General features: G+C 49.2%; 1 protein-coding gene and 1 pseudogene across 1 annotated transcript; one reads left to right on the forward strand and one right to left on the reverse strand.

The window, feature by feature from the left end:
- The first annotated feature begins 19,274 nt into the window (after window positions 1–19,274).
- Window positions 19,275–21,926, forward strand: LOC109766583 (uncharacterized; annotated as a pseudogene).
- Window positions 21,927–22,437: 511 nt separating this feature from the next.
- Window positions 22,438–25,936, reverse strand: LOC109769500 (protein COP1 SUPPRESSOR 2). Its single transcript, XM_020328232.4, has 6 exons — window positions 25,668–25,936; window positions 25,370–25,591; window positions 25,174–25,288; window positions 25,006–25,079; window positions 23,998–24,155; window positions 22,438–22,950 (listed from the first exon to the last, which is right to left on the reverse strand). The coding sequence occupies exons 1-6, from the start codon at window positions 25,739–25,741 to the stop codon at window positions 22,778–22,780; spliced, it is 816 nt and encodes a 271-aa protein (XP_020183821.2). The 5' UTR covers window positions 25,742–25,936; the 3' UTR covers window positions 22,438–22,777.
- Window positions 25,937–26,156: the final 220 nt, after the last annotated feature.

The following is a 26,156-nucleotide window of genomic DNA, read 5'->3' on the forward strand; positions in this document are numbered from 1 at the left end:
CTCGAGCAAATATGAGTGGGAGAAAGAGAAGAACTATACCAAATGTACCTTGACCGATGTTGAAGATGGATCAATTGATCACTCAATAATGTAACAAGGAAATAGCACAATTGGTACTGATCTTGTCAATTTCTCACACCTAAACAAATAAGGCTTATGGTGGAGCTCGGTGAGGATAGTGGCGCAAAAAAATTGATGCAAAATGTTAGCAAGAGTCAATAATGTTGAAAGTGATTCACAAATTCGCAAGTGAAACAAGTAGACCAATAGCAATATGTGGCACACGGAAACGCACACACGGATAGATAAATGGGGTCGTGCAACCAAGGAATGAGCACAAAATGTGGAATCCACGGAAAACGCTCATGTTGCACAACTCAAGAGAGACGCTAGCACGATTGCTCTATAGGCGGATACGACACTTGTGCACAACCTATAAGATGCAAAATGGATAAACTTTTTATCCCAAGTATGCTATGTATGTATGTTCCGGTGCTTTAGCACAAGATGATCCAAGATGATCGGATATGATAACATATGATATATTGTGATGCTATGGCTATTGCTTACAAGCTCTTTGTGCACTCTTTTTCTTTGCTTAAAAGCTTATTCTCTTTTCCCTTTTTTTGTATGGCCACGATGCACAAACCAAGATAGCAATTGTGTATATGCGGGAACAAACTTGAGGCACACGAGATGATATGATACCAATATGATATGGTATGTATGCAATGGATGGTGTAGATCACTAATGTGCACAAGTAACGTTGCCGACAATACTCAAATGGCTAGTCTCGATAGGCAAGTGACGCAAAATGGGCTAGGGGTTAACAATGCAATTGCAAGGGAATATACAAATGGAGGGATACCACGATACCAAGATGATATGGAGGTTACCGTCCGTGGCAATGATGAGTGGCGGTGTTCTTGATGTAGATACCAAGATGATGGAGACTCGTCCCTAAGTAGCCGAAACACCTTAGGAAACGGAAAAACCGCGAACTCAAAATCTCAAGGACAAAAGTCAAATGGTGGTAGCGGGAATGCGGTGTTGTTTGCGGAAGTATTGGTGGAAATCCAGTCAAAATGGGTTAAGGTGGAAGGGTATGATGGGCTATACACGGTGTCGGAGTTGGAAGCACAATCCCTAAGTAGCCGAAACACCTTAGGAGACACAACTCACAACAAAAACAAAAAATGGGTTAAGTTGCGGTGGCGGAAGTGTATGGTGGGCAAGCCTATGCGGGAGTTATGGTGGTGGTTGATGAAGAAGCAACCGTCCCTAAGTAGCCGAAACACCTTAGGAGACTCGAATCGCTACTCAAGCAACCACTAATGCTACGGGGAACAAAAAGGTGTTAGGTTGCGGAAGGCTATGGTGGATATGCGGATGTTATGGTGGAGGGCCTAGGCAAACTTGCCAAATTTTGGAAAATTTGATGGAGTAAAATGGTGTTGAAACCTATCTAGATGGATAGCGGATGTCAATAGCTACTCAACGAGCTAAAGAACGCGAAAATCAGACTCCGGATGTGAAAGTTATGGGCAAAACAGTGAAACACGGGAGGCTGATATCCTAGGGGCCGGAAATCCGGGGGTGGGGGCCGGATATCCAGGGGCTGATGTCCAGAACCGTGCAGATTTTGTGCTCCAGGAGCCGGATGTCCGGCTTGGGGCCTGGATGTCCGGCCCGATGGCCCAGATGTCTGGCCTGAGGCCCGGATGTTCGACCCGACGATTCCAGATCAGGATTTGGACTTCGCAACTCGATTTGGGGCGGAAATGGATGATTCCAAGGGCAAAATTTGATGGATTTTGCGTATGGAAGGTGGGGAAACTTGAGGGAAAGCTAGATCCACTCGAAACCAAGCAAATTCATGGATCAAAATCAACAAAATATCATCAAACCAACAAATCACAAAAAAAATTGGGGCTATTTTTGCTGGGGATTTTTCGAATTTGGGACAAAATCAACAAAATTAGGCTAGCAAACAAAAAGGGAGGCTCCGAAATCGTGATAAACGTGGCTCATGATACCAAGATGATGTAGGGTGGAACCCTAGATGGCCGATCTTCCACAAAAGGACCGGATCCCGCGAAGAACACGAAGAACATGAGGGGAAAACGAGGGGAAACACGAGAGAATCACTCAAACCAACAAGAACAATCACACATGTGCTAGATCCTCGAAACATAAAGAGATACACGATCCAAATCCAACAAGGGACGATACAAAGGGTAACCGGTTCTTCTCTGTGAGGAGGTCTTGATGGGGCCACCCAAGAGGGGGTCTTGAATCCAAGGTGGATCTTCTCCGTAGAGGCACGCGGTCTCTCTCTCTCGGTGGAGTAGATCCGGAATGGATGAGCAAAGCTCTATCTCTAAATGAGCTACTACTTTTCTAACCCTAACTAGAGGAAGGGGATGGAGTATATATAGGCTAGTCCACGAAGGGGTAAGTGAGGAGGGGATACATGGGCCTCTGGCCCGTCTCTGCGCGCAGGCAGGCGCCGGATGTCCGGGCGGGGGGGGGGGGGGGCGGATGTCCGGCCGTTCGCGGGAGGCTGGATGTCCGGTGCACGGGCCGGATGTCCGGACTGGCGGGTCGGCCTCGGTGTTCTCTGGATAGGGGGCGCCGGATTTCCGGGGTTGGTCGTCGGATGTCCGGGCGTTGCTGAGGCGCCGGATGTCCGGCCGCTGATGCTTTTGGCCGTCTGTTGGGGCAACTCCTGCGCGGTTGTCCAGGCGCCGGATGTCCGGCCTCTGGCCCGGATGTCCGGCCGCTGTAGCTTCAGCAGCTCCGTCTTCTTTCATCGTCGCTTCCAGGCTTCCCTCGCGGATGGTGTAGTTGTTCCTTGGCGCTTGCACTCCTCCTCGACATCCGTGAAGCTCCGACAATACCTATGCATGCACACGGGAGAAGTGTCAAGTAGTATACCATCCTCGAAGGGGTCAAGTGAGCACATGTAAAGGAGATGATTCACCTTTGCGTATGTGAAGTAGATGTCGCAGGTGTCACTTGCCAAACGAACTCTTGACATGGTGATGTCCATAGGATGCTCCGCATCAGACCGCGTTTGTGCGAGTTTGATTCCTAGCGCTTCACATCTCTTTTACGATTTTTCTGCACTATACATGGGTCAAACCAGTCGGGGCACTCCTGTGCGGGAGGCCGACTGTTTGCCACAATGTGCAATGTATAGGAGTTCCCGAGAGGGGCGGCCTGCTATGGAGAAATGATGGCACGAATGGGCTAAGAGCAAACCTGGCCAGATGTGTAACACCCTGAGGATCATGCTACAGTAACCCTCTGTGATTAAGCTAATCATGTTGCAAAACAGGGCTTGATCACATTTGGAACACATTTCTTTTCAAACTCCTAATTCAAACTTCAATTAAAGTTAAAAGTGGAAAATAAAAGTTTTCAAAAATTTAAACAAAAATGTTCGGGCCCTGCCAGAAATTGCACTGATAATTATTGTGGAGAAAACACATTTTTATAAAATGCCTAAATACTTTTAAATGAAATTAAATAGAAAAGAAAATAAACAAATAAAAAGAAAACAGAAAACAGAACAGACAAAGAAAAAAAAAGGAGAAGGCCCTCCCCCCCACTGGACCCCTGGCCCAACTGGGCCGACCCCCGGCCCAGCCGGCCTAGCCCATCTCCCACTCCCCCTCGCCCCCTTCCCTGTTCCCCCGACCGGGGTCGGAACAAGGGCCGTCCCCGCCGCACCCCCTCGCCGGCGACGGGGAGGATAAGGACGCCAGCTCCCCCCGCCTCCTCGGGCCTCTCTCCCACTCGCCCCCCGCTCACCTCTCGGCCCCTGCCCCTCTCTCCTTCCCCCCCCCCCGATCCGCGCCGCTCTCTCCCTCCCCACGCCCGACGCGGTCGCCGCCGTTCCCGTCGTTCACACGGCCACCGTGCCCACCTCGCCGCCCCACGTTGTCTCCAAGGACCGCCGTCGCCCGCTGCTTCGTCTGGTGCAGCCCGTTGGAGACCGGAGCCCCTACAACGAGCACACCGAGCTCGTCTTCAACTTCGGACGCCGGCGACCCCCTTCTTCCCCGGCGCCGACCTGCTGCTCCTAAGCCTCTCACCGGCCTCCGTGTGCCGCGCGGTGAGCCTCTCCCCCTCCTCCCCTGTCTTTTCTCTCTCGCGCGCCCCCTAGCTGCTTCCCCACGCGCGCCCGAACGCCGCGCCGCGGAGCTCGCCGCCGGCGAGGCTCCGGTGACCTGTTGGTCACGGGCTCAAGCCCGTTGCACTCCCCACCTCGCGTAGATGCCCCCCCAGCCCCTCCGCTTGCTCGATAGCCCGCCGTAGCCTCGTTTCCGTCGGGCACCCGTGCGCGCCGCCGCCTCCGCCGCTCGCCGGTGCCGATTCCGGCCAAGTCCGGCGAAGCCCCGGCCACCCCTGGATGCGGCGCTGCGAGCCCTTTCGAATGGGCCTAGCCCCGCTCCTCCCCGAGCCCCGTAGCGCGATTCCGGCCAAATCCGGCGAGGGGCCGCCGCTGTTTTGGTCGCCGGAGTTGCTCCGGCGCCGGCCGCCGACGTGGCCGGCCTGGGGCCACCCCAGGGCCACTGCCAGTGGGCCCCGTGGGTCCCAGTTGACTGGGTTGACCCAGTCAACTGCTGACTGGGCAGGCCCAGCCACTGACATGCGGGCCCCGCCGCAAAAATAAAAAGAAAAGAGAAAAGAAAAATGTTTTTATAATTAAAACTAATTAATTAAACTAATCACTCACTGACACGTGGGCCCAGTAGTTAATTAACTAAAAATTAATTAGTTTAATCTTCTGTTAGCCCACTGTCTATGACAGGTGGGGCCCACTGGTCAGTTTGACCTCGTCAGCCGACCTGTTGACCTGCTGACGTCAGCATTGCCTCATGCTGACGTCATAATTCATTTTTGCTTAATTTAAATAATTCCAGAAATTCAAATAAACTTTGAAAATTCATATCTTTTAAACCGTAACTCGGATGAAAATGTTTTCTATATGAAAGTTGCTCAGAACGACGAGACGAATCCGAATACACAGTCCGTTCGTCCACCACACCTCCCTAACCTATCGAACTAGCAACTTTTCCCCTCCGGTCCGTCTGTCCGAAAACGCGAAACATCGGGAATACCTCCCGGTTGTTTCCCCCCTTCACCGATACCATCTACTGTCGCGTTAGGTCACACCTAGCACCGCTCGTTTTCATGTCACGCATCGTCATGCTTATGTTTGCATTGTATTTACTGTTTCTTCCCCCTCTTCTCTCCGGTAGACTACGAGACCGACACTGCTGCTGCCCAGTTCGACTACGGAGTCGACGACCCCTCCTACTTGCCAGAGCAACCAGGCAAGCCCCCCCCCCCTTGATCACCAGATATCGCCTATTCTTCTCTATACTGCTTGCATTAGAGTAGTGTAGCATGTTACTGTTTTCCGATATCCTATCCTGATGCATAGCCTATCCTTGCTACTACTGTTGTTACCTTTACCTGCAATCCTATATGCTTAGTATAGGATGCTAGATTTCCATCAGTGGCCCTACATTCTTGTCCGTCTGCTGTGCTATACTATCGGGCCGTGATCACCTGGGCGGTGATCACGGGTATATACTTATATACTTTATACATGACACATGTGATGACTAAAGTCGGGTCGGCTCGTAGGAGTACCCGCAAGTGGATCTTTGTGGCGGAGCGACAGGGCAGGTTGAGACCACCTAGGTGAGAGGTGGGCCTGGCCCTGGTCGGCGTTCGCGGATACTTAACACGCTTAACGAGATCTTGGTATTTGATCTGAGTCTGGCCATTGGTCTATACGCACTAACCATCTACGCGGGAGTAGTTATGGGTATCCCGGCGTCGTGGTATCAGCCGAAGCCTTCGTGACGTCAGCGACTGAGTGGCGCGCGCCGGATTGGACTGGAACGCCACTAGGCTAGGTCTGCTTCCGGCCGCGTACGCAACGTGCAGGTGTGCATAGGGCGATGGGCCCAGACCCCTGCGCGCATAGGTTTAGACCGGTGTGCTGACCGCTCTGTTGTGCTTAGGTGGGGCTGCGACGCGTTGATCTTACGAGGCCGGGCATGACCCAAAAAAGTGTGTCCGGCCAAATGGGATCGAGCGTGTTGGGTTATGTGGTGCACCCCTGCAGGGAAGTTTATCTATTCGAATAGCCGTGTCCCTCGGTAAAAGGACGACCCGGAGTTGTACCTTGACCTTATGACAACTAGAACTGGATACTGAATAAAATACACCCTTCCAAGTGCCAGATACAACCCGGTGATCGCTCTCTAACAGGGCGACGAGGAGGGGATCGCCGGGTAGGATTATGCTATGCGATGCTACTTGGAGGACTTCAATCTACTCTCTTCTACATGCTGCAAGATGGAGGCTGCCAGAAGCGTAGTCTTCGACAGGACTAGCTATCCCCCTTTTATTCTGGCATTCTGCAGTTCAGTCCACTGATATGCCCCTTTACACATATACCCATGCATATGTAGTATAGCTCCTTGCTTGCGAGTACTTTGGATGAGTACTCACGGTTGCTTCTCTCCCTCTTTTCCCCCTTTCCTTTCTATCTGGTTGTCGCAACCAGATGTTGGAGCCCAGGAGCCAGACGCCACCGTCGACGACGACACCTACGACACTGGAGGTGCCTACTACTACGTGCAGCCCGCTGACGACGACCAGGAGTAGTTAGGAGGATCCCAGGAAGGAGGCATGCACCTCGTTCGATCTGTATCCCTGTTTGTGCTAGCCTTCTTAAGGCAAACTTGTTTAACTTATGTCTGTACTCAGATATTGTTGCTTCCGCTGACTCGTCTGTGATCGAGCACTTGTATTCGAGCCCTCGAGGCCCCTGGCTTGTATTATGATGCTTGTATGACTTTTTATGTTTTAGAGTTGTGTTGTGATATCTTCCCGTGAGTCCCTGATCTTGATCGTACACATTTGCGTGCATGATTAGTGTACGGTCAAATCGGGGGCGTCACAAGTTGGTATCAGAGCCGACTGCCTGTAGGAATCCCCCTTCCACACTCCTTGGCCGAAGTCGAGTCTAGACATTACAAAACTTTTACTAACATGGTTGTGTGTCTTACGGGCCCACGTCGCCATTGGGTGGTACTAGTATCTTTTACTCCTCGACCTTTACTCTGGGACTCTGAACTCTCTTCTACTCGGGTTAAACGAATTTACTAACTTTAACACTAGGATCCCGTGACCGCGTTCACCCCAAAGTTGGATAAGCCATAGTTGTTTCTTAGAGTAGTATTTTGAAACAATTCACACACTGTCATTTGACTCCTTTGAAACGTCTTTGCTTTCAGATGGAACCCACGAGGCAGGTCGTTCGCCACACGATGGCCATTGGTGCCTCGGGATCACCTGCGGTGCTAGCTGAGATGATGACCTATCTGGATTATCGCTGGCACCCTGAGTACACCGTCAACGAGGAGTACCAGGACTTTAACCAGGAGCAGTACCGTGCCATCGTCCACCTCTACTCGCGGGAGTATGACTCCACTACTGTGCTGCACACCGCACGTGGTGTTGGTGTGACCATCGATATGGCTGTCCACGATGCTGCCTATGCTGCTCTGACACGTCTTCGTGGAGAGTATCGGGAGTTGGACACCTCCCCTTTCAGGAACATTGCTATCGCATCTGATGTTGGTGCGGAGGGATACTATACTGCTGCCTACTCCACTGTCACCCGAGAGCCCTTCTACCATTAGCACCTGGTTCTGCATGCTGATGGGCTGGATCGAGCTAACCGGGCTCTTCGCCACGAGATGTACACCACCCGTCAGCACCTTTACCGTGCTCTGACGCTGCTGCACCCCTTTGTCCGATCTGGACAGGTACCGCGTACTGCGATCTACCCAGCCAGGACCATGATGCCCCACGGTGTCGGTTGGCCAGAGGTGGGAGGCTACTCTCCCACACTTGGTCCTCTTCTGCCACCTGAGCGTCGGGCTCTACACCTGAGTATCCGCGGCCCCCGGTCTGCTGACGTGGAGGGCTATCCGTTGCCTCACTACCAGCTGTCGGGCTACGATTACCTCCACAGTACCTCTTGGGACTGATGTAGGCTTGCTTGTAATGTTAGATGCATTCGCCGCGAGCCTGTGTGCCGCCTATGATGTTTTAGTCCATGTACTGAACTCTGTGTACTGAACTCTATACATGCCCCCTTTTGTAAGATATGCCGACTACTATGTAGTAGCTATCGTGCTCCTTTCGTTATGCATGTTTCATCATGAATGATTCTTGTCTTTGCACATATTTCTCAATGCTGAACTACCCCTGTTATATATTAGCAGGATGGTTAGACCAGGTGGTCGTGGTCGTGGTGGCGATGCCCCACCACCACCTGAGTACATGGCGGGTATGATCCAACAGTTTGAACTGAACCGCCAATTCATGGAAAATATGATGGCTCAGTTTCCTCGCCCCAATATGAACCAGCAGCCAGCCCAAGTGACTCTTCAAGATTTCATACGCCTCAACCCAACCATCTACCGCAGCTCAACTCAGCCTCTGGATGCTGATGACTGGCTCCGTGACATCACCTATGAGATGGAGTCTGCTGATGTAGCCTCTGCCAGCTATGTCACTTTTGCTTCCTTCTTCTTGAAGGGACCCGCAGCTCAATGGTGGGACAGCCACAGGCGTACTCTGCCAGCTGGAACAATCATCACATGGCCAGACTTCCAAGCTGCTTTCCGTGCCCGCTTCATTCCTCAAGGAGTCATGGACCGGAAGAAGCGTGAGTTCCGCAGCCTCACCCAAGGCAACAAAACTGTCGAAGCTTATCAGCGGGAGTTTCTGGACTTGTCCCGCTATGCTGAAGAAGACATTGCAACTGATGCACGCAGACAGGAGAAGTTCCGTGATGGCCTTCAAGCTGACATCAAGCTCGCACTTCTAGTGCATGACTTCGCTGATTTTGCCACCTTGGTGAATAAGGCCATCAATGTCGAGACTGGTCTGCAGGAATACCAGAGCTCTCACAGGCGCAACCGTGACACGGGCTCATCTTCGGGCCCGCCCTCACAGAAGCGTAAGATATGGATCCCGAACAGCATGTACCGTCCAAATGCATCTGCCCCAAGGCAGACATATGCTGCACCTCGTCTGCCTCCACCACCATCTAGGCAGTCAAGACTTCCAGCTCCACCATCCCAAGCTCCTGTTCCCACTCCGAATAATGGCTTGTGCTTCAGGTGTGGTCAACCAGGACACCGTGCTAGAGAATGCAACCAGAACCAGAATCAACTGGCCCTTCCAGCAACTGGCTGTGGTAACAATCAGCCTCGCAACAACAATGCTAAGTCTTATGGTCGTGCTCATGCCAACCACATTGATCTCAACGAAGCTCAAGACCAGCCTGCTACTCTGATGGGTACACTCCTCGTAAATTCAGTACCAGCATCCGTTTTATTTGATACAGGTGCATCGCATTCATTCATGTCAGAAGATTTTGCATACAAGCACGACGTTAAATGTGAGGAGATGAACACCTCTGTATTGGTCAAAACCCCCGTGGGACAGTGTCAAACCTCCTTGGTTGGCATCGATGTCCCCGTGGAAATCGAAGGGCTGGAATTCTATGCCTCTCCCATTATCCTGAAGACGTCTAACATCGACCTCATTTTGGGTATGGATTGGTTGAAAGCGCATACTGCTTCTATAGTTTGCGCCACTAAGACCGTCCATCTGCTACACCCTTCAGATGAAATAGTTGCTTACCAAGCTCATCTGGTGCAAAATGCCGAGGCAAGGCTCTATGCATTGAATGCATTGAACGCTGCACCACTCGAGGGCATTGAAAACATTCTCGTCGTGCGTGAATTCCTCGACGTCTTCCCTGAAGAACTTCCAGTGATTCCCCCTGCTAGAGCTGTCGAATTCATCATCGACTTGAAACCAGGCACCACTCCTATAGCCAAGCGACCCTACAAAATGCCGCCGCATGAACTCCTTGAGCTTAAGGAGGAAATCGACAAATCTCTTCGCAAAGGATTCATTCGCCCAAGTTGCTCTCCTTGGGGAGCACCTTCTCTCTTTGTCAAGAAGAAGGATGGGACAAACCGATTAGTTCAAGACTACCGTCCTATAAACCAAGCTACCATTCAGAATAAATACCCTCTTCCTCGGATCAATGATCTGTATGATCAACTGGCGGGTTCGTCAGTGTTCTCTAAGCTCGACTTGAGGTTGGGCTACCATCAGATCCGTGTTCGCGAAGAGGATATCCCAAAGACCGCCTTCGTGACTCGCTATGGTTCATACGAGTACACCGTCATGTCTTTCGGTTTAACCAATGCTCCAGCCACCTTCTCTCGTCTGATGAACTATATATTCATGGATTACCTCGACAAGTTCGTCGTGGTTTATCTGGATGATATCCTGGTATTTTCCAAGAACAAAGAAGAACATGCCGAACATCTTCGACTTGTGCTGGAGAAGCTACGAGAGCATCAACTATATGCCAAGTTCTCCAAATGTGAATTCTAGCTACCGGAAGTAACCTATCTTGGGCATGTCATCTCTAAGGATGGTATTGCCGTCAACCCCGAGCGAGTTCAGGCTATTCTTGATTGGACTCCTCCCAAGAACGTTAAGCAAGTCAGAAGTTTTCTCGGTCTCGCCAGCTATTGCCGTCGATTCGTCGAGAACTTCTCTAAGATCGCCAGGCCTCTGACTAACCTGTTGCATAAGGGTGTCAAGTTCCAATGGACAGACAAATGTCAGGAAAGTTTCCAGGCACTCAAAGACAAGTTGACTTCTGCTCCAGTTCTAGCTCCACCTGATACTAAGAAGGACTTTGTCATTTACTGCGACGCTTCCCGTCAAGGATTAGGCTGTGTCCTAATGCAAGACCGCAAAGTGATTGCTTATGCCTCTCGGCAATTGCGCCCTCACGAAGAGAACTACCCAGTTCACGACCTCGAACTTGCTGCTGTCATTCATGCGCTGAAGCAGTGGCGACATTACCTTCTCGGTAATCGTTGCGAGATCTTCACTGACCACCAAAGTCTGAAGTATCTGTTTACTCAGCCAGATCTGAACCTCCGTCAGCAGAGATGGATGGAGCTTGTTGCAGACTTTGACTTGGGTATTTCCTATACGCCAGGCAAGGCTAATGTAATGGCTGATGCCTTGAGCCGCAAGTCTTACTGCAACCACCTCCAGGTTCACAAAGTTCAGCCCTCGCTTGTTGAAGAATTCAGGAAGCTGAACCTCCATATTGTTCCTCCGGGTGCACTCGCTCCCCCTCCTAAGGAGTTTGGCAAGGTGAACCTCCACGTTGTTACCCAGGGTTCCCTCAATACCCTAGTTGCTAAACCAGATCTCGAGGACAGCATCAAAAGGCTACAGAAGTATGACTCTGAAGCCCACAAGATTAAGCGCTACCTCGCAGAAGGAAAGCCCTCATTCTTCACCATTGCTGAAGATGGCACCCTATACTTCAAGGGCCGCCTAGTGGTGCCATGTGCAGAGAAAAACCTGGATATGACACAGGAAGTTATGAAAGAAGCTCATGATACGCCTCTATGTATCCATCCTGGTAGTACAAAGATGTACCAAGACATCCGTCAGAGATTCTGGTGGTCTAATATGAAGCAAGCCATTGCTCGTTATGTTGCTGAGTGTGACGTTTGCCGTCATATCAAAGCAGAACATCAAAGGCCTGCTGGAACTCTGCAACCTATCTCTATTCCTGAATGGAAATGGGACCATGTTGAGATGGACTTCGTCACTGGATTTCCCAAATCACAGAAAGGTAATGATGCTATTCTTGTCGTCATTGACCGGCTTTCCAAAGTTGCACATTTCCTGGCAGTCAAAGAAACGATCACTGCTAGCCAGTTGGCAACGCTCTATATGTCCAGGATTGTTTCACTCCATGGTATTCCATTGGTTATCAGCTCAGACTGTGGCAGCTTATTCACTTCAAGATTCTGGGCAAGTTTCCAAGAAGCTATGGGAACTCATCTGTCATTCAGTACTGCGTTTCATCCTCAATCGCAAGGGCAAGTTGAACGCGTCAACCAAGTCCTCGAAGATATGCTTCGAGCTTGTGTTATTTCCTTCGGCAAGAAATGGGAGGAATCTCTCCCGTATGCTGAGTTCTCTTATAATAATAGCTATCAAGCTAGTCTGAAGATGGCCCCCTTCGAAGTGTTGTATGGACGAAAGTGCCGAACCCCTCTGAACTGGTCAGAAACTGGGGAACGTCCACTCTTCGGTCCGGATATTATCCAAGATGCCGAAGAACAAGTCCGCATTATTCATGAGAATCTCAAGACTGCTCAGTCACGTCAGAAGAGTCAGTATGACCGTCATCATAAAGACATGGTCTATCAACCTGGCGAAAAGGCTTATCTTTGAGTCACACCTATGAAGGGTGCTCACCGCTTCGGGATCAAGGGCAAACTAGCTCCTCGCTATATTGGCCCATTCACTATCCTCGAAAGGCGTGGAAAAGTGGCATACCAACTGGAGCTACCGCCGAACCTTTCTCAGGTTCACGATGTGTTCCATGTGTCACAGCTCCGCCGTTGCTTCAAGGATCCAATCCGAGCTGTGGATCATGAAGTGCTCGAATTGCAGCAAGACCTCTCCTATAAGGAGCATCCGGTCCGTATTCTCGACCAAGCTGAACGCCGCACGCGTCAGAAGGCGATCAAGTTTCTCAAAGTCCAGTGGTCGCACCATTCTGAAGATGAGGCCACTTGGGAACGAGAGGATCGTCTGCGCGAAGAATACCCCGCACTGTTTCCTTCTACCTCCTAAATCTCGGGACGAGATTTCTTGTAGTGGAGGAGATTTGTAACACCCTGAGGATCATGCTACAGTAACCCTCTGTGATTAAGCTAATCATGTTGCTAAACAGGGCTTGATCACATTTGGAACACATTTCTTTTCAAACTCCTAATTCAAACTTCAATTAAAGTTAAAAGTGGAAAATAAAAGTTTTCAAAAATTTAAACAAAAATGTTCGGGCCCTGCCAGAAATTGCACTGATAATTATTGTGGAGAAAACACATTTTTATAAAATGCCTAAATACTTTTAAATGAAATTAAACAGAAAAGAAAATAAACAAATAAAAAGAAAACAGAACAGACAAAGAAAACAGAACAGATCGCCGCCCCACGTTGTCTCCAAGGACCGCCGTCGCCCGCTGCTTCGTCTGGTGCAGCCCGTTGGAGACCGGAGCCCCTACAACGAGCACACCGAGCTCGTCTTCAACTTCGGACGCCGGCGACCCCCTTCTTCCCCGGCGCCGACCTGCTGCTCCTAAGCCTCTCACCGGCCTCCGTGTGCCGCGCGGTGAGCCTCTCCCCCTCCTCCCCTGTCTTTTCTCTCTCGCGCGCCCCCTAGCTGCTTCCCCACGCGCGCCCGAACGCTGCGCCGCGGAGCTCGCCGCCGGCGAGGCTCCGGTGAGCTGTTGGTCACGGGCTCAAGCCCGTTGCACTCCCCACCTCGCGTAGATGCCCCCCCCAGCCCCTCCGCTTGCTCGATAGCCCGCCGTAGCCTCGTTTCCGTCGGGTACCCGTGCGCGCCGCCTCCTCCGCCGCTCGCCGGCGCCGATTCCGGCCAAGTCCGGCGAAGCCCCGGCCACCCCTGGATGCGGCGCTGCGAGCCCTTTCGAATGGGCCTAGCCCCGCTCCTCCCCGAGCCCCGTAGCGCGATTCCGGCCAACTCCGGCGAGGGGCCGCCGCTGTTTTGGTCGCCGGAGTTGCTCCGGCGCCGGCCGCCGACGTGGCCGGCCTGGGGCCACCCCAGGGCCACTGCCAGTGGGCCCCGTGGGTCCTAGTTGACTGGGTTGACCCAGTCAACTGCTGACTGGGCAGGCCCAGCCACTGACATGCGGGCCCCGCCGCAAAAATAAAAAGAAAAGAGAAAAGAAAAATGTTTTTATAATTAAAACTAATTAATTAAACTAATCACTCACTGACACGTGGGCCCAGTAGTTAATTAACTAAAAATTAATTAGTTTAATCTTCTGTTAGCCCACTGTCTATGACAGGTGGGGCCCACTGGTCAGTTTGACCTCGTCAGCCGACCTGTTGACCTGCTGACGTCAGCATTGCCTCATGCTGACGTCATAATTCATTTTTGCTTAATTTAAATAATTCCAGAAATTCAAATAAACTTTGAAAATTCATATCTTTTAAACCGTAACTCGGATGAAAATGTTTTCTATATGAAAGTTGCTCAGAACGACGAGACGAATCCGAATACACAGTCCGTTCGTCCACCACACCTCCCTAACCTATCGAACTAGCAACTTTCCCCCTCCGGTCCGTCTGTCCGAAAACGCGAAACATCGGGAATACCTCCCGGTTGTTTCCCCCCTTCACCGGTACCATCTACTGTCGCGTTAGGTCACACCTAGCACCGCTCGTTTTCATGTCACGCATCGTCATGCTTATGTTTGCATTGTATTTACTGTTTCTTCCCCCTCTTCTCTCCGGTAGACTACGAGACCGACACTGCTGCTGCCCAGTTCGACTACGGAGTCGACGACCCCTCCTACTTGCCAGAGCAACCAGGCAAGCCCCCCCCCCCTTGATCACCAGATATCGCCTATTCTTCTCTATACTGCTTGCATTAGAGTAGTGTAGCATGTTACTGTTTTCCGATATCCTATCCTGATGCATAGCCTATCCTTGCTACTACTGTTGTTACCTTTACCTGCAATCCTACATGCTTAGTATAGGATGCTAGATTTCCATCAGTGGCCCTACATTCTTGTCCGTCTGCTGTGCTATACTATCGGGTCGTGATCACCTGGGCGGTGATCACGGGTATATACTTATATACTTTATACATGACACATGTGATGACTAAAGTCGGGTCGGCTCGTAGGAGTACCCGCAAGTGGATCTTTGTGGCGGAGCGACAGGGCAGGTTGAGACCACCTAGGTGAGAGGTGGGCCTAGCCCTGGTCGGCGTTCGCGGATACTTAACACGCTTAACGAGATCTTGGTATTTGATCTGAGTCTGGCCATTGGTCTATACGCACTAACCATCTACGCGGGAGTAGTTATGGGTATCCCGGCGTCGTGGTATCAGCCGAAGCCTTCGTGACGTCAGCGACTGAGTGGCGCGCGCCGGATTGGACTGGAACGCCACTAGGCTAGGTCTGCTTCCGGCCGCGTACGCAACATGCAGGTGTGCATAGGGCGATGGGCCCAGACCCCTGCGCGCATAGGTTTAGACCGGCGTGCTGACCGCTCTGTTGTGCTTAGGTGGGGCTGCGACGCGTTGATCTTACGAGGCCGGGCATGACCCAGAAAAGTGTGTCCGGCCAAATGGGATCGAGCGTGTTGGGTTATGTGGTGCACCCCTGCAGGGAAGTTTATCTATTCGAATAGCCGTGTCCCTCGGTAAAAGGACGACCCGGAGTTGTACCTTGACCTTATGACAAATAGAACTGGATACTGAATAAAATACACCCTTCCAAGTGCCAGATACAACCCGGTGATCGCTCTCTAACAGGGCGACGAGGAGGGGATCGCCGGGTAGGATTATGCTATGCGATGCTACTTGGAGGACTTCAATCTACTCTCTTCTACATGCTGCAAGATGGAGGCTGCCAGAAGCGTAGTCTTCGACAGGACTAGCTATCCCCCTTTTATTCTGGCATTCTGCAGTTCAGTCCACTGATATGCCCCTTTACACATATACCCATGCATATGTAGTATAGCTCCTTGCTTGCGAGTACTTTGGATGAGTACTCACGGTTGCTTCTCTCCCTCTTTTCCCCCTTTCCTTTCTATCTGGTTGTCGCAACCAGATGTTGGAGCCCAGGAGCCAAACGCCACCATCGACGACGACACCTACGACACTGGAGGTGCCTACTACTACGTGCAGCCCGCTGACGACGACCGGGAGTAGTTAGGAGGATCCCAGGCAGGAGGCCTGCGCCTCGTTCGATCTGTATCCCTGTTTGTGCTAGCCTTCTTAAGGCAAACTTGTTTAACTTATGTCTGTACTCAGATATTGTTGCTTCCGCTGACTCGTCTGTGATCGAGCACTTGTATTCGAGCCCTCGAGGCCCCTGGCTTGTATTATGATGCTTGTATGACTTTTTATGTTTTAGAGTTGTGTTGTGATATCTTCCCGTGAGTCCCTGATCTTGATCGTACACATTTGCGTGCATGATTAGTGTACGGTCAAATCGGGGGCGTCACAAGATGGGCCGGCACGACATGGCCCGGCCCGAACTGGAGCCTTCAGCAAAGCATTTGCTAGAGTCGGATCTCTATATCAGCAAAGTACATGTTGACGGTGCAAAAATCGGCAGATACCTGCATAGGGTTACTCATGGGGCATAGCGCCCATTGAGGATTAGAATAAGATACACACGGGACCTGGATTTTACCTAGGTTCACGCCCTCGTGTTGAAGTAATACCCTATTGTATTGATGTGTATTGTCTCGTGGAGAGATTGGAACTATTGGAGATCTATTGGCCCGCCCACTTGGGAGGCCCCTACCCCCCTTATATAGGTGGATGAGGGATAGGGTTACATGTGCCCAAGTTGGTTTACGTGGCTTGATGCTCAAGTTTTCTACCAAAGTACATGTTTTGTAGTACAAGTAATAGGTATTGTTCCAAAGGAGGCCTGCTAGCAGGACGAGGAGCTCAGGCCATAGCGAGGCTTCGAGTCAGCCTAGCGACCTTGTTCCTCGGAGCTCGGGTACCCTGGTCTATTGTAGTGTCACATGTGGTACTGACTGTTTATCCACTGTCAACCATTTGAAGGGCCAGTACCTTGGGCAAAATGCAACGATCATAACTGAAAACAAAAAGAGGATGTTTTTTTTTTGCTTCGATTCACATTAGCCATGAGAAAAGGGCGAAAAACTGGGAGGCGCATGATGTAGTGAAAGTTGTTTGTCTGTTTTTTTTTTTTGCGAGGCAAACATGAGTTTTATTCCATAAAGATAGGGTTACAGTCAGGAGGCAGAAGAGCCTCGCCACGGTGTAGGCGTGTAGCCATACACTATACTTAGTTCGACTATAGCCAGCCAAACGATCTACTAGCTTATTTTGTTCACGGCTAATTTTCTAGGGAACAAACTAAAGTATCAAGAATTTAATATCAACAACTAGATGACCATACGCGGAGCGATCTAAACTATCGCCTGTGAGAGATGCCACTGCACAATGATGGGGCCCTCCAAATGTTGCTTGGGCAATGTCATGCCTTGCATCAACGCGTGAATCTCGGCCTTCAAAGCATCGTTACAGTTAAACAAGAACTGATATGCCACGAAAATAACACTCTCATCATGTCTTCGCAGGATCATACCCGCGGACGCTGAACCATCGTCCACTAAAAAAACACCGTCCACCGATAGAGCCACAGGATCAATAGGAGGTTGTGTCCATGGCGAGGAGGTGTTGATACCTTGATCACCGACGAGGAAATCAAATCTTCGCAAGACATTTCCCCCTTCATAATTTTCTCAGTAGCGTATCACCTTGAAAGCCACAACGAATTAAAGTAACTTTGCAGGAAATCAACAGATACTTCTGTCGGAGGAGCTTCCTTGCCATGAACAATATCCGTTCGTACACTCTAGAGTCTAGATTCGTCAAATCAACATTATAACCATGTCCCGCACTGTGTCGTTGCATCTAACAAGCAAATGGAGTAACCATTCCCGGAACGTATCCATCAACAACTCACGGTCTGGCAGCGGCCAGACTGCGCAGATCTCCAAAGAGTTACGACATGATTACATCATGTAGCAAGGGCATGGAACAAACTCTCCTCCACTCTCGCACAGCAAACACGTGCTATGCGTCGGTAAGTGTCTGTAGGTTTTGCAGTGATTTGTTGCCAACGCCCCGGATACTATTTTCCACTCCATAATTTTCATTCTTTGCGGCACTCATGAATTCCAAATACAACGCCAAATACAATGGTCTCCCTCTGGATTTGCGGCACTCATGAATCCCAAAATTGGTGCTGACATGTAAAAATTAGCAAAAGTGGTACCAATCTGTATGTAATGCCTCAATTGTGGTACTTTTTTGCAATTAACTCGTCCTAAGAAATCATTTGTCATGCTCAACTGTTACAAGTTTGTACGCGTTCTTCACAATCAAGCGACCATTCCTCTCCAGGAACCATGCCAAGAAGTCATGTCTGTTCTGACGAGAAGTTCTATTTTTTACGATCTCCATTTATATCCATGTGCCAAAAGTGTTGTTGTAACTGTTGCATATTTCATGCAGCATGTTCATCTAGGAGTTCAACAACCCAATTGTACCAACAATTTCGTTTAGGAGAAATATGGCGAAAATCTTTGCCACGAGGGATCCAAGGGTCCCTCCATGTTCTGATCATAGAACCATCTCCCACACGCCATATTAATCCTTTCTTAACAAGATCAAGGCCATGCTCAATCCCCTTCCACACTGCTGACACGTTATAAGAGAAAACCGTGTCAAGCAGGTTACCTCAGGGATAGTATGTACTTGGCCCGCAGTATGTGAAAGTTGTTGTCACGTTAGAAGTGGAACACCATGTGTGGCTCTTAAATACACCTGATAATTTATGCATGCAATGATATGTTTTGATAGTAAAGTTTTTTTACCCCTCAAATAAAAAATGTTTTTTAGACACTAAAAGGCAAAAAAACTGGTCCAACGGATGTCCTATCGGTAAAAACATTACTCCAATTTGCTGCAAATTTGCCGCACTCAAGCGACTGTCGCAGAACAAAAAAGCTCCTTATTACCTCTGAGTATAATCAATAAAGCTCCTTATTCACAAAAAAAATCAATAAAGCTCCTAGGTTAAAAGAAGAGAGAGGAGTTGACAGTAAATCGAACGACCGATATGCATCTAAGTGAAGATCGAACGGCTGAAAATGTTTATGGTCTGAAAACGCTGAAAAGATACACAACTATACCTGGCCATGGGAAGCCCGGCCCGGCCCGAAAAAGCCCGACCCGGCCCGGCCCGACGCTGCCCCCGGGCCGGGCTCGGGCCTAGATCTTGAGCCCGAAGGCCGGGCCGGGCCTGGGCCTATCATTTTTGCATTTCTCTAAAGGTCGGGCCGGGCCGGGCCGGAGCCCGACGGGCTTTTACGTGTTCGGGCCAGGCTCGGGCCCAGAAAACAGGCCCGGTGGCCGGGCCGGGCCGGGCTTGGGCCTGGGTTTTTTTCGTCGGGCTTGGCTAGGCCCGGCCCGAGGTATGGCCAGGTATATACACAACTGTAACGTCTCCTGCGGAATTTTTCCTAACAAACGGGAAAAGGGGATCGGAGGTCAGTTATGCGCCGCCGCCTGCCGTCGCCGTCGCCGTCGCCGTCGGAGGCCTCTCGAATGGGGATCGAGCGGCGCTTGAGCAGAGGCGCCCAAATAAGCAGCAATCGAAGCAATCAAGCGGTTCCTCTCTGAGCCGCAGTCGGAAATCGAATCGCCTCCCTTTTCAAATCGCAATCCGCAATCAAAGCAGTCCTTCCCGGGCTACGATGAGAAGCAGGCCCTCTTTCGAATTCAGTCTCCGGGTTGCCATCGGTGGCCGCTATAAATCTGGATTGGCGGCACCGCGGAAACCGCCAGTTTTAAGGGGACTCCATAGACGTCAAGTTTCAGAGTGACCAGCAACTCAGGCTACGATGAGAAACCGCCAGTTTTAAGGGGACTCCATAGACGTCAAGTTTCAGAGTGACCAGCAACTCAGGCGATGTCGAGATCTCTTCGCCGGCGACCGGCGGCCAGACCATCCATCAAGGCCCTCAGCAGCTATAACCGATGGTCCCCGCTAGCCAATCTGGTGAGTTACTTATCCTGTAGATATTCTCTTTTTCCAGAGATATTTCTTCATCTAAATCGTCTTACATCTTACAGTTACAAAGTAGGAATCCTAGTACTAGTAGAAACCCGTTGGAAAGCAGCAAAAATTACATCTATTTTTTTCTTCTGGAAACACGAATAAACATAGCATTCAGCAGAGACTGCAAGAAATCGACTCTGATTTTATTCCATTCTAAATGCAGGCAGAGGAAGAAGATCAGTCGGATCGGCTCAGTAGTTTGCCTGATGGTGTGTTGCTCGATATTGTAGACCGACTTGACATTGCGGATGCTGCTAGAACCAGAACCCTCGCCAGACGGTGGAAGCAGATTCCTACTATGCTCTCCAGAATTTTTATAACAGTTGGTTCCCTTGACAATGAGCACAAAAGGGAGCTCACCTGTGATGATGTAGCTCGGGCCAACGCCACCGTGCTTGGAGCAACCAGGAGCGTGCTGGAAAGCAGGACTACAAGTCTATGCACCATCAACCTCCTGTGTCTGCAATTCTTCTTGGGCGATGGAACTGTCAGTATTGGTCAGATTGTTGCCAACACCATGGTAACGGAGAAGGTTGGCTCAGCGGAGTTAACCCTCTTTACAATGAAGGACACCGACCGATGCACAAACGACGATGTTCTTACTTACGGGAAACAGTTCAAGTCATTTCTTGATGCCTGCCCAAACGCGTTCAGTGGTCTTGCACGACTCAAGCTAGAAAATTTCAGGCTAGGCGAATCACCGGGCTTCCCTGAAATTTTCAGCATATGCAAGCGACTAGAGTTCCTCCGTCTATTCAACTGCGACATGGGGATGCTGTCTTTGCTAGAAGTGTCACACCCACTACTACGTGAACTAGAGATTGTCAGGTGTTATTTTGAGAGGGTTGATCTCAAGTGGCTACCAAAGCTTACAGTGCTGACTTTTTCTCTGTGGGTCAGTGAGCATGATCCTTTGTCTTTAGATTATGTACCACTGCTCCAGACTCTGAGCATCACTCATATGGCTCGTTTACGGCATAAGGTGCTCAAGTTAAGTGAGTTCCTTGGCAAAGCCACCATAAGCCACCTGAACTTGAACTTTCTCTGTGAAAAGGTTAGTAAGGCGATAATAGTCTTGTCGTCATCTATAAGTTTCCCTCTTCGCGCCAGCGTGACGTTCTGTTCTTTAGGTTAACAAACATATTTTGTCTTGTGCAGATCTGGGTTAAACCAGAAGAACCAAATCAATTGTGGCAGGTGTTCCACAAATTAAGGCATGTGACTTTGACCCACATTTCTGAAGAATGTGATCTGAATTGGACAATGTTCATTCTCCAAGGTGCACCGTCCCTTCAGGAGCTATGCATCAAGGTAAAGTTTTGTACCTAATCTCCAAACATTTCCCCTTTAATTCTGCTGCCCATTCAACTTACAGCGGAATTTTCCCATCTCAAGCTTCCCGGGCACATTAAATTAGTTTTTTTCTTACATTTATAAATCTTGCTTGCCAAAATGCAGGTGTGGGACCATCTATGTGAAATGACAGTGAATGAGCAAGAGAGGATAAAGTATGGGCTTAGCAACGAGAAGAAGGATGCGCACATATTATGGAGAGCACCTGCATCTGATTTCAAGCACCGCAATTTGTCTGTGCTCAGGGTCTTTGGGTTTCATGGGAGGCGAAGGTTGTGAATTGCATCGAACGTGTCATGAAATCATCGGCCGCCCTGGAGGACATATACTTGTATGAGAAGCCTGCGTGCGAGTACTGTAAGCACACGGCATGGAAGCGCATATTTCTGCGGAGAAACAGTCAGCCGGCCACGCCTGCGAACATATTGGACATGGGGATCAGCTTGCGTGTAAGGGTTCATTTGCCGGGTTTGCATTACTTTGGCTGAATTTGCCTATGTCACCTGAGAGTATAGACCTGGACAGTTTGTGTTTGCTGTGTAGCTCCTATGTTATCAAGTGTGTTTTATTTGGCAGTCGAGAAATGCCCTGCACAATATTTTTATATGGTCAACTGGAACTGTATTGCCATTTGCATTGCCAGTAGACTCAAGTATTTGTATCTATGGACCTTTTGTTTGATGAAACTAATTTACTTAGTTGCTACTGTCTGGCTGGTTGGAGTTGGTTTGCAAAATGATATTGGTTTTGTGTGTAATGTTTTAATCGCCTACTCTCATAAAATGAGTTCCCTGTTTCACAAAATGATTTATGTTTTGTGTGTTAATTAGTTCGTCTCATGTACTGCTTTGGAAACTTGGATGTTTTTAATCTAACACTTTAACCTTTGTGGCCAAAACCCGAAAGTAAAGCAAGAAACATCGCAGCAAAGCAGACTGCAAGTTTACTGTCGTCCATGAATCATCAAGTGTCATTGTAAACTGAAGAAACTGTAAATAGTTGAATAGAAGTACAAATTGATGAAGATACTGCAGCAGAACTGCAAAAAAGCTGTGAGCAATTCACACAAGCAGATTGCACTTGCAAGCCAGATTGATGAACCGTATATTCCGCACAAAAATGCACTAGGCTAAAGTGAACATAAGAAAATGCACTACAACCTGCGACCACCCCTTGGCTCAAGATGCCGCCCATGCATAGCATAGCAGAAGAGCACAACTGAGAACAGAGTTTATTCCAGCATAGTAAAGTGAACAGAGTTTCTTCCTACACTAAAATAAGAGTCATACATCCCTACAATTAGAGTGGCTCCTGAAATTCGACATCCACTGTGAAGTCCTCGAACTGTAAGCCCCCAGATCGATGCAGCACAATGAACAGAGTTTATTACAGGAGCTGCAGAAGCAGAGTAACCAACCAAGGGAGCCTACCTGCTTTGTGGGTTTTCAGTGAATAACCCAACATACAGGACTATCGTGTGTTGCCACTAACATGTTTTCTGCTTAAAGGGCAACAGTGCCAAACCAGCAGCCTGCTCGGTCAGCTATTGCTATCTTCGCATGACACGGAATTTCTCTCGCTTGCGGAAACGCTCGAGCAACAATTCATCGGTAGCAGCTTCTCTACGCCCTGCCGGTGGACCACCTGGATTGTTACTATCTGTTGGTTTGCCTCCAGTTTCATTAGCTTGTGAATCTTGACCTTTGTACAACTCAGGATGTTCTGCATTGTAAGCAATGGTTTAGTATCCTTAAATGACAAGAAACATAGCAAAGATGTGATATCAATAACATGACAACATAATTGCATTAAAATGGCATCACTGCCACTAAATTTTCCATGGGGCATCAATTTGCAGAAGCACAGATTGTTACGCAGGCAGATTTAACTAGTGCATTTTTAAGGACAGTCACAGGTGGGGTCTGGGGAGGGGTTTAGGAACCTAAGTCTTACCCTGTGAAGTGCAATGCAGAGTGGCTGGTTTGTACACAAGTGGGTTCACACTGCGCCAGGCCTGCCCTCAAGCTCCCACACAAGGTGGGGTCTGAGGAGGGCTCTGTTTTTGAGTCGCCGACTAATCGCCGATCAGTCGCCGACTAATCGCCAAGTCGTCGCGGCGTGGCTGGCTCGCGCAGGCGACTTGACTCAGGGAGCAAGTCGCGCGACTCGCGTGACTCGCCGGCGACTTGGGGCGATTAGTCGCACGACTCGCTGGCTCGCTGGCTCGCGTGGCTTGCTGCTGCTGTATATGTGATGATGTGGGGACTGGGGAAGGAGGAGGACCGAAGGAAAGAGAGCGCAGGGTGGGCTCTATATGTGCTCTGCTTAGATGTAGTATATGAAAGAGAGTGCAGGGTGGGCTCTATATGTGCCCTGCTTAGATGTAGTATATTTTCTCTGTTGTATATGTGCTCTTCTGCTGCTGTATGTCTATGTGCTCTGCTGCTCTATGTACTGTTGTGCCATGGCGACTTTAATGGGACGTCAATTTGCAGAAGCACAGATTGTTACGCAGGCGGATTTAACCAGTAGTGCATTTTTAATGATAGGAAAATATACATTAAATCTTGCATTCGACTTTCTAAACTAATCATACCAGACTCAAAATACCAATAGCAGACACTCTCTGAAGAGTTCTGCTACAGGAACAAAACTGTCTTCTTGACACATAACATGCCGAACAATATCATATAAATATTTCATGTAACAGTGATACATGTCCTCACTATGAAAATAAAACTAAGGAAATGACCTTAAGTGTATACAAACCTCTTCGCAATTTTTCAGCATAATCTCTCCCGCGATGGAAATAATCAGCACTGTAACTTGATGGAATGTTTGCATCTGATTTTGTTTTACCCGCAAGCCTTCTCTCTTGCAACATCTTTTTAGCTGCCTCGGTTTCTTCAATATTTCTCAATTTGTACCTATCATGTGACGATTGTTTCTGTTAGTGATGATATTCACAGAAAAATCTTTTGAGATCACCAAGATTAATTTCAGAAAGCAAGAAATATAATATATCACCAACATCGAATTATTGTAAGCAAGAAACCTGGTTACTGAAAATCCTATATCCATGAGAAATTGTCATGGACAAATTTATTAACCTAGACATTAACCACACTGTTAGGCCTTGAATATCAACAATAGCATTAGTGCAGCAGAGATATGTCTGTAGGTTTTCTGCATCCTTACACAACTTAATAGCTTCAGTTCCTATTTACTAGCATGCATCAATTTCAAAGAAGATCAATAAACTAGCCATGATAGGCTGAACTCATTGCAAAGCAATCTTGAATTGGCATTGTAGATATTACAGGGATAAAATGCATAGCACACTTAATAACACCAAACGAGATCCGAATGCATTCCTAGACTTCTGGCCGCAAGGATTTTGCTGATCATGAAAAACAAAAAATAAATTCTAAATGAACTCTAAAGAATAGGATGCTTGGAGTTCATACAAAATTAAACCTATCTAGCTAATTAAATGCTCGAAGTAGAACTGCCAGCACCCAGCAAAGAAACTTTGTCTGACAATGGACCATTGGACCGAATAGTTGGCATAGGTTATAACTGTTTCATGCACTTATCTAGAGATTTATGAACAGTAGTAAATTGCTCTCCCTCACTGATCGATATAGGCAACAATAACAAGTACACGACACTTGAGGCTTCTTTTAGGCACCTTCCCCTCTCAATCCAACATAATAACATAACTTCAGCAAGTTTTACTCTAAATAAAGACAGAAAAAGAGGGGTGCGAGCACACACTCGATGGGCAGCTGAACTTCAGCGATGCCAGTGGTCCACTGGGTTGAGCTCTCCTCCATGTTCTTCTTCCTGACCTACAAGCAAACAATACAACACCAATATCATTGCAGTCCCACAACAATCTCACCCTGAGGAGTGAATCACAGAGCTGTTCAGCTACAAACAAACCTTCAGGTGGTCCGGCACAACATAGAGCTCATCCACCTCGTCCTTATCGTCCTTGTCGTTCACCTCAATCGTCTTGCCCCTCTTCTTTAACAGCTCGTTCTCCACATACCTCAACCTTGAACGATCAGACCCAGGCTTAAGTCAGTTCTGGAAATCGGATTGGCAAGAATAAGCAGAGTCAGATGCAACAACGCACATATTGGGGTCTTCGATGGTAACAGCGGTCTCCTGCGCAAAGGTGTCCTGAAGCACGAGGTCCTCCTCGCCCGGTGCCCCTGCCCCGCTGCCACCTCGGCCCCGAGCGGAGGACGCGTCGGTGGTGGCGGAGCCGGCGGCGCCGGTGGCCACGGACGCCGCGGGGATGCCCAGCTTCCTCTCCCGGAGCTTCTGCATGTACCTGATCTCCTCCAGAGCAACGCTGCGAGGGGTGAAGGGCAGGAGGCATCAGCAAGAATCCCTAACGGGGCAAGAGAGGGGGAGCGGGAGAAGGGTACCGGCGGGTGTCCTCGTCGTCGGAGTTGTCGGCGGCGTCCGACTCGAGGCTTCGCTTGCGGAAGTTCTTCACCATGGTGAACCCGCGCCGGTGCCGGAGGGATTTGTGAGGATTCCTTGCCGGAGCGGGAGTCGCCGGCGGCGAGGGGTGGAGATTTGGAATGCTGAAGCGGATTAGGGTCGTCGTGTCGGAGTTTTTTTTTTTTTTTAGGGGTCGTCGTGTCGTGTCGGAGTGAACCGGTGGATAGAAGGAAGTTCGGGCCCGTTCCCTCGCTACTACCCAAGGCCCATAGACCGGGGTGGGCTTCCTCATTGTTGACAGTTTTCTAAAAAAAAAAGATACAGTTTCTCTTCCGTGCACACGTCTAACAACCCAAGTTCATTTTTATCAAAACAAAAAACCCAAGTTCATAGCTCAAAAAATAAACCCAAGTTCATGGGAGAGATGGGCTTCCGAGATATTAGATTTGTTCAATCTGGCGCCTCCTCCA

Source organism: Aegilops tauschii, chromosome 6 (genome assembly GCF_002575655.3).
Source record: "Aegilops tauschii subsp. strangulata cultivar AL8/78 chromosome 6, Aet v6.0, whole genome shotgun sequence".
NCBI lineage: Eukaryota > Viridiplantae > Streptophyta > Magnoliopsida > Poales > Poaceae > Aegilops > Aegilops tauschii.

Bases quoted from the DNA above. Each gene is read 5' to 3' on its own strand.
- LOC109769500 (XM_020328232.4), bottom strand. From the start codon at position 25,741: ATGGTGAAGAACTTCCGCAAGCGAAGCCTCGAGTCGGACGCCGCCGAC. The intron at 25,289-25,369 runs GTGCGTTGTTGC...TGATCGTTCAAG, and splicing joins ACCATCGAAGACCCCAATAT to GTTGAGGTATGTGGAGAACG. The intron at 25,080-25,173 runs GTTTGTTTGTAG...GTTTGCTTGTAG, and splicing joins TTGTGCCGGACCACCTGAAG to GTCAGGAAGAAGAACATGGA.